The following is a 19,109-nucleotide window of genomic DNA, read 5'->3' on the forward strand; positions in this document are numbered from 1 at the left end:
TCGTCACGCCACGTGTCATTATCCGAACGTACTATTTTTTGAATAGATTTCCGCTAAGAATTCAACCAATCACGTAGTGCCACGTGGCATTGTCCAGAACCTCATCTTTTTTTTTTTTGTCCATATAAACCCTACATCCCTACATCCATCCTCACACTAAACTCAATCTTTTTTTTAGCTCAGAATTCTTTTTTATCGTTTTCAAATCTTGAGTTCTTACAATGTCTTCTTCAAGGAGAGCGTATAAACAGTTGCAAGAGCAGCAGAAAAGGTTGTTGGCACAACAGGAAGAATTGGTCAATCTTGACCAAGATGGAGGTGGAGATGAGGCCTTCGCAATGGAGGAGGATGAGGATGATCACCATAGAAGGCGGAGGACCTCACATTCCCGCCGTATCATGGAAGCTATGGGTCAGATAGCCAAACCCGGACGTGCGGCAAACATCGATAGAAGAAGGGAAAGACGAGGTAAAGATCTCTTGGTAGATTATTTTATTCCCAACAGCGTTTACCCTGATCATGTTTTTAAACGTCGTTTTAGAATGCAATGAAGTTTGTTCGCTAAAATCATGAGTGATGTTTGCAACCATGATCCATATTTTGTGCAAAAAGAGGATGTTTTTCATGTTCTAGGTCTTCTTCCTGAGCAAAAAATTACGGCTGCCTTGCGAATGCTTGCATATGGAGTATCTGCAGATCAAGTGGATGAGATCGCAAGGATGGGAAAAACAACCGTTCTGGAGTCCTTGATGCGGTTTTGCTCTGCAATTGAAGCCCTCTACACCAATGAGTACCTTCGGCAACCCACGACAAGGGACATGCGAAGGCTTCTGAGGAAGGGTGAGATGCGAGGCTTCCCTGGCATGATTGGAAGCATCGACTGCATGCACTGGACATGGAAAAACTGTCCAAGTGCATGGCAAGGAGCTTATGGCAATAGAAAAGGAGCCAAAAGCATCATTCTGGAAGCGGTGGCTTCTTTTGATACATGGATTTGGCATGCTTTTTTTGGTGTTCCAGGAGCTCAGAATGACCTAAACGTCCTTGCCCAATCTCCAGTGTTTGACGAACTGCTACAAGGGCGTGGGCCGAGATGCACATATTGGGTTAATGGTAATAAGTACGAGGGACCATACTACCTTGCAGATGGTATTTACCCAAGGTGGTCAACATTTGTCAAAACAGTGCCACACCCGCAGAGTGAAAAAGAGAAACACTTCGCACAGTGTCAAGAAGGGTGTAGGAAGGATGTCGAGCGTTGTTTTGGTATCTTGCAAGCTCGTTGGGCCATTGTCAGGGCTGCAGCTAGAATGTTTGATGTCGAGGCTCTTCGATCCATCATGATGACGTGTATTATTCTCCACAACATGATTGTTGAAGACGAGTATGATTATGATGCCGTCGATGAATACGAGCCGGATCCGATGAACAACTCAAGAACACAAATCTACTATGCTCATGACCGGACCGAAGATCCCGTGCAACACGAGCCGTTGGAACGGGATGGACGTTACAATGAATTGATCGTTCAACGATACACTTCATTGCAAGAGCCATACTGGCACATAGCCCGCCAGAATGACTTGATTGACCATCAGTGGAGATTGCACGAAGGCGAAGATAATTAAAATAAGGCTTGTGGTTGAAGAATAAAGTGTATTGTTTTTTAAGTAATCTTATTTACTGTGTTTGCTTTTTTTTTTTTAAGTTTAAATGGTGAGGTTATGTAATTTTATTTGGTGTTTTAAGTTTAAATGGTGAGGTTATGTAATTTTAAGTTTAAATGGTGTTTTATGTAATTTTATTTGGTGTTTTAAGTTTACATAAGAAATTAAATAAAGTTCTAAAAGTAAATAAGAAATTATAAGAAATTAAATAAAGTTCTAAAAGTAAATAAGAAATTATAAGAAATTAAATAAAGTTCTAAAAGTAAATAAGAAATTACATAAGAAATTAAATAAAGTTCTAAAAGTAAATAAGAAATTATAAGAAATTAAATAAAGTTCTAAAAGTAAATAAGAAATTACATAAGAAATTAAATAAAGTTCTAAAAGTAAATAAGAAATTATAAGAAATTAAATAAAGTTCTAAAAGTAAATAAGAAATTATAAGAAATTAAATAAAGTTCTAAAAGTAAATAAGAAATTACATAAGAAATTAAATAAAGTTCTAAAAATAAATAAGAAATTACATAAGAAATAAGAAATTACATAAGAAATTAAACAAAGTCTGTGGAGTTAGGATATGTGGTGCTAGGATCTTGGTTGCTAGGATTTCTGTAGCTGGAACCCCCTTGACTTGTTTCGGCATCTCTTGCACGCCTCCTTCGCACGACATCTCTTTTTTCTGATGTCCAAAAATATTTTGAATTCGGAGACAGTCCTACTAGCGACTTGTTCATAGTGTCACGATCTGTTTGAGCCATCCTTTCTTCTCTAAGCATCTCATTCTCTCGATGAAGTGCTTCTCTAATCATCTCGTTCTCTCGATTAACTATTTCTCTTTGTCTCTCAGTCGTCGCATCACGAGCCTCAGTAGCTGCAATAATTGATGTCAGGGCAGCAGCTTTTTCCTCTTCTCTAGTCTTTTCCCATGCCATGTTCAGTTCACCTTGACGAGTAAGTTCCTCCATATATTTAGTGTAGTCATTTTTGGAAGAACTACCTTTTTTCTTTGATGCCTTTTTACCTTGAGGCCTGAGGGACTGACGAGTCGGTTGGGTCTCTGGCACTTGTTCAGGCATCCCTTCCGTGTCTTCAAATGTGTTGGCTTCTTGTTCGGCTGTGTCTGCTTCTGGCGAACTGTGTAGACCCATACCGTGCATGACAACTTCTGGACCGGTTGCCACAATTTTGTATCTAGGGCAATCTTTGACAATTTGCCAACATTCCCATTTGTTGAATGATTTGTTATGGTTCTTTGCATTGTAGAATGCTTGTGCTTGTAGTGTCTATAAAAATTACATAAAAATTACATAAGAATTGTAGAATGCATAAAAATTATATAAGAAATTACATAAAAATTACATAAAATTTACATAAGTATTGTGGAATGCATATTACATAAAAATTACATAAAGTATTGTGGAATGCATATTACATAAAAATTACATAAGAAATTAAATAAATTAAAATATTGATGTGGGTGGAATGCATATAAATAAATAAAAATATTGTTACCTCATCCGCTAAACTTGTCCCATTACGCAAATTACCAGAAGCATGAGAGAGGGCGTTTTTCCAACAAGTAAAGGATGCGTTGAGTTTTTTCCAACGACCTTGAAGACCTTGACTAGATCTTGCATCTTTTCCATGTACATCGTTGAACGATTTCGTAATTTTACTCCACATTTCTCGCTTATCCATCTCATTACCCGTAATCGGGTCATGAGTAGTGCGAACCCAACATTCACACAACGTAACATCTTCACTGAGCTTCCACGAAGTCATTTTTTTCTCTCAAAGTGTACAAAATATTCAAATGTAGAAAGTGTAGAAAGTGTAGAAAATATTGAAATGTGGTGTAAGGTGGAAGATGAGTGTTAGGTATTTATAGAAAAAAATTAATTAATTTTTTAAAATTTTTCTGTATTTTTTAAAAAAATTTTGACATTTTTTAATTAATTTTTAATAAATTTTAATGTTGTAATTAATCTGGACCGTTGGATTTGAAAAATAATCAAATCCAACAGCCAACACGCTGCCACGTGGCCAACGGTCAAATTTCTTTTTTTTTTTTTTTTAATTTTTGGTGAAATAAACGTGGACCGTTGGTCTGTGATCGGACGGTCCAATTTAAATTTTAAATTTAAATTTTTTTTACCGTTGGAAATCCAACGGCCTACAAAAACTAGCCGTTGGAAATCCAACGGCTCTGAGGAGGGCCACGTAGCACATTCTCGGATGACTGCAAGTTGGCCTGCACGCGGGCCCCGCCGCCTGCAACGCCTGTCGGCTACTCGCCCCGGAACCCGCGTGTGTTGCACGCGCCAAGAAACAGACCGGCTCCTGGGTCTGTCCATTTTGGGCTGGGCTGTTGACTGGCACGGGCTGGGTGCCAGTCAATTGTGCGGGCTGGACCTCATTCCTTGCATGCCGGGCTGTTTTCTTCACTGGGTGCCAGTCAAGGAGAGCTGGGCTGGAGTTGCTCTAAAGGGTACACTTAGTCAAACTCTACTCAAACAATTAAATTTAGGAAAACGGACATCGAAAATGGGTTCAGGACGTCGAAATTAGCCTAGGAGGGGTCCCGCACGAAAACCCAAAAAGTCAACGTTGACCGTTGACCGGTCAAAGTCAAAGTCAACGTTGACCGTTGACCGGGTCCGGGTTCGGGTCAACATGTCAAACGGGTCTGGGTCACGGGTCACGGGTCGGGGCTTTAGGGTTTTGGGTTAGGGTAATTGGGTTAGGTGTTAGGTGGGTTGGGTTTTAGGTTAGAAATCATGCTGCCCAAAGGCCTAAATAAAAGGGTAATGGGTTTGGGCTTGCAACCAGGGTTTTGGGCTTGGCAGGAAAGGCCCAAAGGCCTTGGGTTTGGTGGTCGCCGGATTCCAAGGAGGGAGAAGGCCGGTTTTTGGGCCGGAGAATTCCCAAGCTCCGATGGAGCTCAAAACTCAACCAAAACATGTCATTCATTCAATATACTAAATTGAAGCCCCGAAGGTAAGGAATTGAAATATCCCTTGGTTCCCGTCATCGTGGTCGGAGTTGGCCGGAAAACAGCCTGGAAGCCACGGGTGTCCGCCGGAACTGGGTAAGATTCAAATGAGCATAACTTCTTCAATACCCAATGAAATTGGGTGAAACAAAAAGGAAAGTTGTAGTACTCAGTGAGACGAAGAGATTGATACCTTGCACGCCGGCCAACTCGCCGTGGTTTGGCTGGAAATTGCCTCGAAAGGGACGGTGCTCGCAGGAAAACTGGGAAATATCTCCGAGGTGGTTTCTTCGTGGTTTGACGTCCAAAACACAACCACGGGGTTAGAAAAGAGCTATAGGTGTGGGCATGGGTGTGTGTGTGTGTGTGTGTGTTCTGCTCGGAGGGAGGGAGAGGAAGACAAAGAGAAAGAAAGAGAGAGAGAGTAAGAAGAAATAAAAGAAAAGGAAAAGGAAAAGGGAAGGAACTGGGGGACAAAACAGGGGGTGGGCCCCTTGGGCTCACCAATTAAGACTCAAAAACAATTTTAAAAAGGAAGGTATCCCCCAAACTTAGTGAAAATACAAAAATACCCATTTTCTTACGTAAATCCCGGGACGGGTTGTTACAGAAGCCACCATGGGGCCAGAGGGAGCGGAGGCCCCCACTCAAATTTATTTATTTTTTGAAAAAGCGCAATGCATATAGCAATCCCACGTGATACGGCATTTTTGGATATGAAATTTATGAAGAATCAATTATGAAATCGAATGGAGATTAATAGATGAATGATAACATGATTATTTTTATAAAGAGATGTTGGATGGTATTGGTAATGAAGTTGTCATACAACACATTTTAAAAAATGAAAATGTGTCTACAAATATTATACTATATATGTTGTATGAAAACCTTATGGATTAATATATGTGTTTTGTTTAGTAAATTATTGATCTTCTTAATTTATGACTTTGTTGTTTAAGGATGTCCCTATCCATATAGATTTCTAACTTCGTCCCTAGTCGCAGCTTGTCAGCGATAGCAACGAGGATGTGAGGGTCGTAGCAGTCGGGGCTTCATCAAACCTTGTATGCAGGTAGCTTGGCCTTGAGAGCCATGCTGCCAGTGACTCCTTTGGTGTACCCGAGAGTAGATGTTGAAAAAACGAATCGTCTAGCGGCGATCTAGACCATGTGAGTCTTATGACCGTCAAAGTATCTAGGGGAGCGGTACTCCATGGTCTCATTCATCTTGCCATTAGTGGATTCAAATCCGGCAGAGAAGAAACGAGTGTCGATGTGCTTGCGGTTGCAGAGGTTGGTCGAAAAATCGTTCATAGCAACACAACAGCCTTTCCATTTGGTGGGGATGGGCCCATTTCATGAAATAGTTATTTCCAATCCAAGTTTCTGATTAGTGGTCCAAATTAAAGGTTATTTATTATTGACAATTTATCATATGAAGAAATCATTGAGGTTTTTGGGAAGAGACAGAGAGGGATGACAACCACAACAAGGGGGAAGCTATGGGGACTAGAAGATGACTATAGGGCTATAGGCTAAAATCTAGCCCAAAATGCTTCAAAACTCAACTCCAATGGAGGGTTGGGCAAAAAAACAAGTGGACCCACCAGCCAAGCTTCAACCCTTTAGCCATCAGGTTGGATATTCTTAGCCAGATGGGTAGCCCCTTTGAAGGGCCTTTTTTTTTTAGGCCAAAATTTTAATTTAAAAAAATTAAAAATTCTGATTTTTTTTTTCCTTATAAATACCTAAGTCATTTCTACACCATTTCTCACATCTGTTTCATTAATACCCCTCCCTTACCTCTTCCAATAATCTAAATTAAAATTTTTCAATATTTTTTCAAATGGCCACATCTTCAACCAAAGGATAAGAAATTCAAGGCTTATTCATTTAGCGACAAGTGGCACTCAAATTATGTCTGGAAACCTTATTTTAATATGGTAGTTTAATTCAATTAACCAATAAAATTAAAGAATAAACTTAAAATAATAAATTATTGAGGGGGCTAAAAATAGCCCATTTTGGTTGGAAATGGTATGTAAATATGGTCTGACACTATTCATAAAAAAATAATTTCTTGCAAGGCTATAATAGTCCCCTTGAGTTACATGAGCTTGAAACCCTAGAGGAACTTGCGGAGTAGTGAAAGAAACCCCTTGATAGCCAGAAATGTCAGAAAGCTGAACTAGAGATGGTGTAACAAGATACTGAAATTGAGAAGAATAATCCTGAAATGTATAGTTAGCACTCAGTGAAGAAGGATGAGGAGCCCATTGGTAAGCATAGTTACCCATGTGTTGACAATCAATGGCAAAATGGCCCATCTTGCCATAAATATGACATTCTTGCACAACCTGAGTAGTTTTATTTCTGTACAGACAAGTCACTACCGTATGCCCCTTCCTTGCACAAATCTAACATTAAGGAACTACATTCTGTTTATTTGAAGTATTACCAAAATGATTTCTAGACCCATTAAAACCATTGGCATTATTAGGAGGAAACTGATGATAAGACTGAGAAGTTGAACCACCTGAATTAAAAGAATCAGGAACAACAAGACCAAAGCCAAAGTTAGGTGGAAATGGCTTAGAAGAAGTAGAACCAGTGGAAGGACTAAATGCATGTGAAACTGACTGATATGCAGAATTACCACCAGAAGAAGATAGAATTGAACCATTAACATACATAGCTGACATGCTTTGAACAAGAGAATGCATCCTAGCTTCTATAGTCTTTTCAGCCCCTAAGAGTTAAGCCTTGAATTCTTTCAATGAAATAGGTGTTTCTTTGGCTAATACCACAGTTTTGATCATATCAAACTCAAAAGGCAAATCAGTCAATGCAGTAATAACCAAATCATTATGTGTGATCTTTTCACCAGCTGTAATGAGTTTCTTTTTAATTGTCTTGAGCCTCAACAAATACTTATCAACACTATCACTTCCTTTATGAATAGTGTGTAACTCAACCTTTAAATGATTCACACTAGCACTATAGACAGACATATACCTATCTTGTAGGCAGTCCAAGCTTCATGAGTAGTTTTACAACCAACAATATATTCCATGGCATCATCACTCAAAGTGGCAATAAGAAAACTCAAAAGAACCATATCAGTTTTAATGCATGCTTTATATGCAGTACTAATTTAAGTGGTAACCCCCAATTCAGGAGTAAGAACAAACTTGGGAGGACAAGGAGTTCACCAGTAAAATGGTCAAACAAATCATAGCCATGCAGAATAGAGCAAAATTGAAAATTCCACTTGATGAAATTATTATCATTCAACTTAATAGTCAACATTCCCAAAAAAATTTCAAGTTTAACCGAGTCAATCAACTTGCTTGAGTAAATTAACAACAAGAATCTACGATCATTATGAACAATTGGTTATTGACCTTAATTCATCAACCACTATGAGATTAATTGGCATCGGCCTTCAAGAAAGCAATCAGATATTCAACTAAAAAACAAGATATGAAACGGTTCATCTAGGCCTCGGCCTTTAACATAGATGAATCCAAAATTGTAAACAAACAATTGAAATCTGGAAAAAAAAAAAAAAAATCCCAAATTTTCACGACAATAGAAATCTAAAATCGAAAGAGAGAATCAAGAAAATCTCACTAAACAGAGCAGTGGAAAGAACCCATCCAGAATGAATCGCGTAAGCATATATGCTCACGATACCATCTTAACAATCTTGCATGAATTGAAGAATCTATGAGATGAACAAACCCTAGTAATCTTGTAGAAGAAGAAAAGAGAGCTCAAATGTATTTCTCTGAATATTCTGTTAACAATATGACTGACTTAACTAATGAAAAGAGAGGGAAAGCCTATCTATACAATATCTCAAAGGGAGCTTATATCTGAAACTAATGCTAACCTGCCAATTGCCTTATGTGGCACATGTATATCCAATAACTTTATTTGAGTAGTCATGATGACATATTTTATTTATTTTTTTAAAGAAAACATGGATAAAATCAGACAAAGTTGTATGTCGCACAGCCGAAACAATGTTCATAATTCTATTTTTTTAATCACCTGAACGAATTTCATTTCATAATAATAAATAGGATTACAAACAATATTGTATATCTAGGAAGCAAGAGTATTTTAATTTAGTTTTAGTTTCTCGTTTCTTTTCAAAAAAAAAAAAAAAAAAAAAAAAAAAAGAAGAAGAAGAAGAAGTGTATTTTACTATTTTAGTTTCAGAATTGCATCTACTAGAAAAAGTGACATGTGAGTATTGAGAAAACACTTCAATTTGATGTTTTTATCAAGAAAAAAAAAACAGTTTAAAGCGCCCAACAAAGTATGAGTACCCAATATAAAATTAATTAGCAACAAATGAAAAGGCTCAATAAGATCCTTTAGACACTTAATGCATAACTTGCATTTCGCACGAGAAATTTTTAGTTGTGATGGGAACACAAGTGGTACACCACGTGTTTTAATAGGAGTAGTGTGAAATTTTATTTTTTAAGTTATTAACTTTTTAGCACACATATCTCACTATTTATATAGTAACACGTGGTGTACCACCTCGTGTATCGATCACACTAAAAAATCTCTCATTTCGCGCAATATTATTCCTATCTGAGCCATAGCAAGTCAAGCAAGGTTAGAGGAAGTGACTCAGCGGTGGGTAATGAGTTTGGTGGATTTGGATCCTCTCCTGAGCTAATGGAGAGGATCCTCCATACCAATCATCATGGGCCGTTGGATTTTTATCCAACGGTTACAAGCAAAAGGGTTCCTTTTAAGTTATAATGATTGTAGCCGTTGGATAAAAATCCAACGACCCACGATGATTGGTCAGGAAGATCCTCTTCATTAGCTCAGTAGAGGATCCAAATCCGAGTTTGGTGAGCATGGTTGCGGATCTACTTTGCAAACCTCAACCACTTTTAGATCTTGCATGTTGGTAATGGAGAATGTTAAACAAATTAACAGTTTATAATTGATGTAAATAATGTCCTTAATTCTTTTTTAATGCCGACCATATGGTTTGGTGGGTCATTTTTTATTTTTTGGGACTATTAAGTCTTGCAACTTACCGTCATTAAATTCAAACACGATAATGTCAGTCACATGCATTAGTAGAACTTGTAAATTCCACTGACATCAAATTTAAGTATTACTCTATAAAATAAGGCATATTTGAGATTTATCAACCAATTTTATGAAGTGCAAATATCTTCTTATTTACACTACAAAAAATATAAAGAAATTTAATATATAAAGAAAATAGTAGCTTAGAACTTTAATTTTCTTAATAGTATCGAGTAAGTTAACCTATGCATTGATTTTAATATTAATTCACGTTTTGCACGTCATTCAACATGTGTTGTTTAAGTGTTAGACTTAAATGATCCAAACGTGAAGAACATGTTTAAAGTGTGAATCACACATACATTTCATGTGTTTATAAGAAGTTGAGGTTAATTTTCATGTTACCGATTGATTCACATATTTTAATTAACTTTAATTAAATTCCATCAAATTATTGTTATTTATGAAAATCCGGAAAAATAATGGTTGATGGAATAACTAGGTAGCTCAACTATGCTTCTAATGGTCTCCTAATTTTTTTTGTTCAAAAGTAGTGTTTTACCTGAAACAGTTGACCTAGAAAATTCTGATTTGATCTCTCCAACACATACCGGCATGTACCGGTATAGCACCAGAAAAGAAATTGAACATATGATCTATCGAATTTTACCCTAGAAATTAGGGCATGTTTGATATACTTCTCGCATCCAATTTTTTGCTTCAGAAACTAATGAGTACTAAATAAATATACCAACATTCATAATTGTCTATTGCCATTTGGTGTTGAGTATACTGGCCAGACAGAGGTACTCGAAACCCTAGAGTGCCGGAGTGATCAAGCTATTTAACAACGGCCCATTACAAATGAGACCTTCCAAAAGGTTAGCCATTTAATTATTCTTGTAGACCTGGGTAGTTTTTTTGGGTAGTAAAGGGATGGCTTTCTGTTGGCAAGCAAGTAAAGATCTCTGTACCTTAGATAGCCAATCAAGTACATAGGCTCGGTGTTTGACGTCTCATTCAACAGAGGCCCTCAAGCTCTCACCCTGGATTATTTGCCAATTAGAGCTAATAAAGTTTGGTGCTATTATATAGTATTGTATATCGGTTAAATTTACGAGTTTTTTTCATTTTATTTTTATTTTTTAATAGCACTGCTCATCATATCGGTCGTCGTCTCTAGAGAACATTATTGCTTGATCCTGTACTATATGTAAAACTAATATGTTGATTGAAACTAAGCTTTCTCTGCACAGTGACATTTAAGATTGGTCTGCACTAAGATTACTAAATTAACGGGGATACTCTTATTCACTACAAAGGTAAAAATGTCCCAGTAACAATATTGTTAGAATGTCCCTATAACACAATGAACGTTTTGATGGTAGGAATTATAATGTATACTTTAAAAAGCTAAATATTAGTAAGATTTCTGTAATTAATTCAAACCCTGCCCTCGTTTTTCATTCTCATTTTCTCTTCTTCCTAACTTTCATTGACATATTACAACTTAATTAACTTCTTCATATTTCACTTGGAATCTGTGTGATAGTTTTAGCCTACATTGTCGTATTTGTGTAATTAAAAATAATATGTTAAGGACACCAAATTTATATATTCACTCAAACCTGAAGATAACACTAACCTACCTAAACAATCAAGTCTTGCGACCTCACCGTCTCAATGTCGTGTCGTCACACCGCCTGATAATGAGTTTCCATCTTATATATTTCTAGTACTCACAACCGGTTATAAACAAATCTTCTCTTCATATAAATTTCGATTCACAGAAACATACTTCATGTGCATCGACTAATAATTCGAAATTTTTATATATAAGTTGAGCCATGGTCTTAAATAAGAAGCAATTTTGTTTCTACATAGCCATATATGGTTGGTACCCATATAAGAAGATTATATAAAATTTCAGTAGTTTTGCAGAGCTTTGAGCCTGGCTAAAAGCTGTTCTCTTCCTTTGATAATATAGACTCTATTAGAATTGATATAGCCCAAAAAATGCCAGACTCATATAATTGAGATCAGTTGTCTGCGATATAGGGCAGCAACGTGTAATGTGGGCGATGGCGATGGTTTTTTCTGCAGCTTTTTTAATTAGGTTAAAACTGTTTTTTTCCTTTCTAGAAGGATTTAATAAGTCCTGATTAGTTTACATGCTGGCAAGTTTAGTGTTTAGCATTGCCCTTAAAAAATAGAATGATTCAGTATCTAGAAAAAAAAAATGAACTTTTCCCTTCAAATAGTAGTAGAATACTTAATTATTCATCAATCTTTTCTTCTAGTTGGGAAAAAAAGCGAGACGAGCAAAACTCAAAAGACATGCTGGTTCGGAACGAGTAATATATTGCAGGTAGATTCAGAAGGGGTTTTGTTTTTTTTTTTTTTTTGGTCGAAGTAGATTCAGAAGGTTGAGCGTGATGACTCAAGAGGTGAAAGAAAACTTGTGTCTGGAATCCAGGGACCATTATTGGGGCAAACGCCCTTCATTGTCAGTTTGTAAACATATAGCTCTGTACGTACTGTGCCCGATCTTGAGATGCCCACCAGTACTGCTTGTTTTTGAGCTCTTTGCACACAGAGATGAAAACCCTAAAAGTCTTTCTGTCCTGTCTCTTTCTTCCCCTGCAGAAGAAGCAATGAAGGGCCTCCCTCTGTTTAATTTTCTCCTCTCTCAGACACATACACAGGCTGCAGTGTTATTCGATCTGTGTATATGTCATATGTGATATAACTACGTATGCAGTGCAGCTCTAGTTGAATACCAACAGAAAACTCTTCCGCTGAGACTTCCAAAGTAATTAGGGATTTTTAAGCTTGGGGGAAAAAACTAGGGTTGTGAAGTTTCTTGTTAGTGTTCTCACTTAACTTCTTGGATAATTAACTAGGGTTTTTGAAGTTCTTGGAAAATAAAATTAGCCAATGCCAAAAATGTGCAACTCCGGTTTTGGAGTTCTATGATCACGATTACGTCTTCAAATAGGAAATATACCTAATCGTTCTGAAGGTTAAAGCACTAATATTTGACATTTAAGGACTAAAAAGAAACAATTGAGAAAGAACCTTGCATACGTGTCTATAGATCATCGAGAAGATCATTACTTCCAATGGTTTAATAACTTGGTTTTGTGGAAAAGAGCAATGCAAATTTCCTTATGGCTGGGTAGGGTGTCAGCTGCTATGTCATCAAGTCTTCAATTACTTCGTGCATATCTCTCTGCAAGAAAAAGTTGTGTGGTCCTATTCGTACTCACTACTCAGTGGATCTTTTAAAAGAAAATGCATGTATTGGTCCCTCACATCTTAGGCAGCTTCTCATTGTCCGAAGTACCTATCATACACATGCTAATGTAGAGTTATAGAGACCACAAATTTTTGTACCCCGTGGTAAAGCCAAGTGGATATATATAATGAAAAATTGATCTTCATATATATGAAATCTGCTTGTTGATGTAGAACAGTTGGCTAATGATTGAGGAGCAGCTTGATAATCGTAGTTCATTAACAGCAAAAATTATTTTTAGATTTGGGTTCAAACTTTAATTTGACACATAATACATCCCTTCAATACAAAAAATGATGAGGCCCTAACTCACATATGTTCCGTAACATATGAGTATTTTGCCCTCAAATTCTATCGTTAGGTAAAAAGGATTTTAATTTCATTGATATTTTCTTGAATTTTGTCGTCTTTGTTTTTCACATGGTGTTCTAAGGTGTTGCTTGATTTTCCTTTACATATTACATTGAGTCACTTGTCCATCTATTTTCTTCTCTTTGTCCTCCTTTATAGTTCAAATGTTTACGCTTTTCTTTTTCAAGAAACCTCAATATTTATTGAGTTGGAAAAAAATTCCATCTAGACAGACGATCGAGAACATAAACTTTATTCCTCATGGTTCAATTGGAGACCATATAGAAAAATAAGAAAAAAGAAAAATATATGAAAAGAGGGGCATAAAAACAAAGTGGGGATAGTTCAAGTGTGTGATGCAATTAGAGAGAATAGGGATAAATAGTTTTATATATATAGTTAGGCTGCAGATGAATATGTCAATTCCAATGATTGATTAATTGGAATCATTTATTTTTGAAGTATACTCACACAACCTAACATATATGTGTGATCGAGTCATTGTTAAAATTGGACCACGCATCTTGAGTATTTGGATGTGGGGAAAACTTCAGCTTACCATAAGGCTTTGTCCACATGAACATGTTCATCTTCCTTGGTACTTTAGGCGTGCATGTGAAAGGGATATATCTAAAACCTTTAATTTGTTAATTGTCGATAAAGCAACACTCACCACTTTCGAATGTGCAACATCCATATGGTCCCCAATTGAAATTTCCTAATTTTGTATTTGATGTATATAATCATATGTTGCATGTACATATGTACAGGTAAACATTACATTTACATATGTTGCTCACAAGACGTGCCATATCTAATGTGATTTTAGCAGCTAGCTAGAGATTTTAAGATTATTAGCCCTCCTAAATCCTAGTTAACTAATTGTTATTGTCACGATGATTGTTTAACCTTATGCATGCGCGATGAGAAAAATGATGAGATATCGACTAAGTTGATGGTGAGAGTGCCACATGGCAGGGTATGTACCACTGCTTTATCTTTCCTTGTAGCATGGTCGGTGGGATTCCGGCGCCCTCCTTTTCCTCTCAACTTGCTCCCTACTTCTTCTTCTTCAGCAAGTTTATTCTCATATTCTCCACATACTTGCAGAATCATTTAATCTTCAAAAGTACAGGCGGCTGCTTGGTTGGTTTTAGTAGTTCTCCACCAAACTCACAAAGTCAATTTAGCTGAGAAATTCAAAACCATTTATACTTTCTTTGCCATTCCGTGTAGTGCTGTATATCATCAAGCACCAAAATCTATCTGCAAAACAAGAAGCAGAAAATGTTTACTTTAATGTAAGTTGGGTCAATTTCAAGTAAGTAGTTCAAATCATTACCATATGCTGGTTGGGTAACCCTAGAGTACTTCATAATTATTAAATAATTAGCATCACATACCTAGCTTTATATTTGTTGCTTTACTTTAATTCGATTAACATATGTATGCGAGACAAGTGAACTTCGGATTCCTGGAATAAATATTTCAATAGCTTTTGAATTTTTTTCATGAAACAATTCATGAAAGCTGTATATATATTAGGTTTTTTATTTTGTGGATCATCATACAGGCATGTCATAGATATTAGCTTAGCAGCAAACACTTTTTTTGTTCATTTATTTTCTTTATAATTCATTTCTTTCATGATTGATGGTGTAGCAGATCATGCTAAAAAAAAAAAAAAGCACATGAAGAAGAGAAGCATATCATGATTAATTCGTGAAGTTTATCATCGCAAATAGAATAGAAATCTGGGTGATGAGCTGAAATGATGAACCAATGACGAGAGGGTGCATAACAGCATAAGATGATTAAGATTCCCATTAGTGAAGCAGATTTGCAAGAAGCAGGAGCTGGCAGTTCAAGTCGTGAAGACCAAGCCAACAAAATTTCATCAAACCCTAATTTATCTCGTCCATCAACTCCATGGCTAAGGTTGAAGGACCCAAGGATTGTGCGTGTGTCCCGAGCCTTTGGAGGGAAGGACAGGCATAGCAAGGTTTGCACCATAAGAGGACTTCGAGATCGGCGGGTGAGGCTATCGGTACCCACTGCAATCCAATTGTATGATCTTCAAGAAAGGCTTGGTCTTAACCAGCCTAGCAAGGTTGTCGATTGGTTGCTTGATGCCGCAAAGCATGAAATCGATGAACTTCCTCCGCTGCCAATGCCACCACCTGGGAGTTTTGGTCTAAATCATCCATCATTAGGGCTGACTTCATCTCATGGTGACCAAACCAATGCTCATGCCCAGTTATCTCATAATCATAGTGGAGAAGGCCCTAGCAGTGGAATAGATAGATCAAATTTTTGGCCTACTGGTTCGGATGCTCTTTGGCGAGCAAAGTCAAAAGAAATTGTAAGAGACACAAGAAATGAGGACGAGGGAAATCAGAAAGATAATCTTGGAATATCAGATGATCAAGAACAAGCAGGCAATAATGTTGATGGTAATTCATCAAACACATTCTTAAGAAGTAATACCAACCCTCCATTCTTTCCAGGTCTTCTGAATAATTCTACGAATATGCCTTATGCTTATCATAATTGGGATCATTCTCATCAGACTTCAAATTTTCCACTATCTCAATTAGGAAGCCATGGATTCCAATCCCAAACTACAGATCTCCACAATTTCCCTAATGTCCTCTCGTTGCCATCCACATTGTCTTTATCAACGACACGATCTTATTTTCCTTCGCATAACATGGCGGTTACAGGAGAGATGGATCCAAGACAATTCAACCACTTGCAAATGCTAAACTCTACTAGTAGTACTAGAACTTCACAAAACCTATTGCCCAATTTTCTTTCTACACCAGCTCTAGACCCTAGTAGCCAAACTCTGAGAGCACCCCATTTGAGTATGGTGACTAAGCTTGTGCATTCTTCAGACAACACTGGCAGTGGTCATCACCCAAATAACAATCAGGAGCCTCCGTCTCGATGATGCGTAGCTGATGCTTTTAATTCAAAGACTCATGAAAGCCTAAGCTTGCTTTATGGCTCAGAATAGTGCAGGCAAAGGTACAAGAACACATCGTACTTTACTGGATTTAGTCGGTTTACTTAATGTCCATTTCAGATTAAAGATACCATATATGATTTGATTCCTACTTAATTTTGGTTTATATTATGCGACATTTGGATTTAAATTAAAGTAAAAAGCAAGAGTTTTCGAGCATAAATTCGATTGAAGCATTGTTAATGGTGTGAAGCTACATCGTACATTCATTATTCATTTTTAATTGAATCTTGTTAGTTAGATTTCGGTGTGTATGCTATGTTGTTAGTTAGAACAAATAAGTTTTTTATGTTAAAGTTTATGAAGCAGCAGAGCACAAATCAAAAGAAATCAATAAGATTTTGATTTGTACTCAGAAAAACATGAAGAAAATGAAGGTGCGAAGAAGATGAAAGGTTCTGTTTCTTTTTTTCTGATTCTATTCAGCTATGACTGAATTGATGAAGCTACAAAACATAGAGTGGGGAAGGAGATATAGCAGTTTGAAGGCGCACTCACACACCCACCTCACACACACACTTACGTGCTCATCACATGCTCACATATAAGTGAGCTGTTATACCATGAGACACACATATCTAGCCTATTAGCTTTGATTTAATCTGAACCTTACATTTTAAACTAAGAGCAACAACTTTGAATTACAAGGGAAAACAAAACACTTTAATCAGAAGGCAGCTGCAAAGCTTAAACATCAACACTCTCCTCTAAGCTAGCAGCTGATTTGACTCTTAGCATTTCTCTGAAATAATTGAACTTCTCCTTTGGTAATGCCTTAGTCAGGATATCTGCCATTTGTTCTTCAGATTTGCAGTAAACAAGCTCAATCTCATTCTCTTGTATTGCATCCCTAATGAAATGAAATTTTCTACTGATGTGTCTTGTTTTCTGATGAAACACAGGATTCTTAGCAATAGCTATTGTTGAAGTGTTATCGCACATTAGCACAGTAGGTTCAACCTGTTCTTCCCCGAAATCTTCCAAAACAAATCTTAACCATTTGGCCTGAGATGTTGCTTCAGCAGCACTTACATATTCGGCTTCTGCAGTGGATAATGCCACTGTGTTTTGTTTGACTGATGCCCAAGAGAACACACTCGAGCCAAGATTGAAAGCATACCCTGATGTGCTTTTCATCTCATCAATACTCCCAGCCCAGTCACTGTCACAATATCCAATAAGAAGTGCTGACTTTCCTTTTACATATTCAATGCCAAAGTCCATAGTACCTTGAATGTATCTCAGTACTCTTCTTGATGTTCCCATATGCTTCTTAGTTGGGCCATGCATGAATCTTGCCAAGAGACTAATACCAAACATTATATCTGGTCTAGTGGCAGTAAGATACAAAAGACTTCCCACCTATTTCCTATACTCAGACTCATCTGCAGCTTCACTTCCATCATTCTTGCACAACCTTTCATTTGCTACAAGTGGTGTTCCCACATATTTACAACCTTGTAGACCAAATTTCTCCAACAACTTCATTGCATATTTCTTCTGATGTATGAAGATGCTTTTCTTGGTTTGAACAATTCCCATACCAAGAAAATGGTGTAGCAATGCCAAATCAGTCATCTCATAGTGCTGCATCATATCATTTTTAAACCTGTCAAGCATTGTGTCACTACTTCTAGTGTACACAATATCATCAACATACACATAAACTATGAGAATCCCTGAGTTTTCAACCTTAGTATATAAAGTGGCTTCATTAGGACTTCTTTTAAAACCTGCCTTGGTGAAGTAAGAATCAATTTCATCATACCAAGCTCTTGGAGCTTGTTTAAGGCCATATAATGCCTTATTTAACTTATACACCTTATCTTCCTTGCCTTGTATGACAAATCCTTGAGGTTGATCAACATAAACTTCCTCCTTGAGTACACCATTAAGGAATGCAGATTTTACATCCAACTGAAATAGTTGCCCTTCTTTCTGAGCTGCAAGTGCTATCAAAGTCCTTATGGTGTCAAGCCTAGCAACTGGTGCAAAGGTCTCATTAAAGTCAATTCCTGGCTTCTGTGAATAACCTTTTTGCAACCAGTCTAGCTTTGTTTTCTGAATGCTTCCATCAAGATTCAGTTTTGTTTTGTATACCCACTTCACACCTATCACAGGTTTGCTAGATGGTCTATCTACCAGCATCCATGTATTATTTCTTTCAATCATGTCTAGCTCAGCTGCATAGCTTTCATCCAAGACAAATCTAGAGCAGCCTCTTCATAATTCTCGGGTTCCATAATGCAAACATTACACTGTGCAATGACTTCATTCAAGGATCTTCATTTCTTTGGGGTAAAATCATAGCTCTGTGATAGATCAATCTTTAAGCTTGAACCATCAGCATTAGGACTCAAACCATCTTGTGAAGTATCAAAAATGACCTCAGGGAGTACAATTTCATCTTGAACATTTGAACCTTGAGTTAGTTCAGATTCTGCCATATCAGTAGTAATTGATACATTGGACTGTTTTCCAGAGCTGTCATTCCAATCCCATCTAGCACTCTCATCAAATACTACATCTCTAGACAATATAATTTTATTAGTGATAGGATCAAATAACCTGTATCCTTTCTCACTGGTTCCATACCCCACAAAAACACATTTGTGACTGTTGCACTCAAGTTTGTGTCTTAGATTCATGGGAACATGAACATAGCATACTGACCCAAAAATCTTCAAGTGTGCAATTCCAGGTT

At 37.0% G+C, this 19,109-nt stretch overlaps 2 protein-coding genes across 5 annotated transcripts; one reads left to right on the plus strand and one right to left on the minus strand.

Annotated features, from left to right (window-relative positions):
• Positions 1 to 2,218: 2,218 nt before the first annotated feature.
• LOC148689285 (uncharacterized) lies at positions 2,219 to 3,527 on the minus strand. The gene is made up of 2 exons (XM_088689439.1): positions 3,180 to 3,527; positions 2,219 to 2,950 (listed from the first exon to the last, which is right to left on the minus strand). Exons 1-2 carry the CDS (start codon positions 3,447 to 3,449, stop codon positions 2,219 to 2,221), a joined length of 1,002 nt encoding a protein of 333 aa, XP_088545565.1. The 5' UTR covers positions 3,450 to 3,527.
• A 10,859-nt stretch (positions 3,528 to 14,386) lies between these two features.
• On the plus strand, positions 14,387 to 16,568 carry LOC137708733 (uncharacterized). Of its 4 annotated transcripts, none has more exons than XM_088688574.1 (2): positions 14,387 to 14,678; positions 15,043 to 16,568. In XM_088688574.1, the coding sequence occupies exon 2, from the start codon at positions 15,188 to 15,190 to the stop codon at positions 16,328 to 16,330; it is 1,143 nt and encodes a 380-aa protein (XP_088544700.1). In that variant the 5' UTR covers positions 14,387 to 14,678; positions 15,043 to 15,187; the 3' UTR covers positions 16,331 to 16,568. The 4 variants fall into 4 exon arrangements, with proteins under 4 accessions (XP_088544700.1, XP_088544701.1, XP_068303979.2 ...); XM_088688575.1 differs by having other exon boundaries at positions 14,406 to 14,698; XM_068447878.2 differs by having other exon boundaries at positions 14,446 to 14,698; positions 15,040 to 16,568.
• Positions 16,569 to 19,109: the final 2,541 nt, after the last annotated feature.

The sequence above is a fragment of the Pyrus communis genome, chromosome 17 (assembly GCF_041283825.1).
Source record: "Pyrus communis isolate YQ-2024b chromosome 17, ASM4128382v1, whole genome shotgun sequence".
Taxonomy (NCBI): Eukaryota; Viridiplantae; Streptophyta; class Magnoliopsida; order Rosales; family Rosaceae; genus Pyrus; species Pyrus communis.

Coding starts and splice junctions, on each gene's coding strand:
- LOC148689285 (XM_088689439.1), bottom strand. CDS start 3,449: ATGACTTCGTGGAAGCTCAGTGAAGATGTTACGTTGTGTGAATGTTGG. Junction 2,951..3,179: donor GGACAAGTTTAGCGGATGAG/GTAACAATATTT, acceptor TAATTTTTATAG/ACACTACAAGCACAAGCATT.
- LOC137708733 (XM_088688574.1), top strand. CDS start 15,188: ATGATTAAGATTCCCATTAGTGAAGCAGATTTGCAAGAAGCAGGAGCT.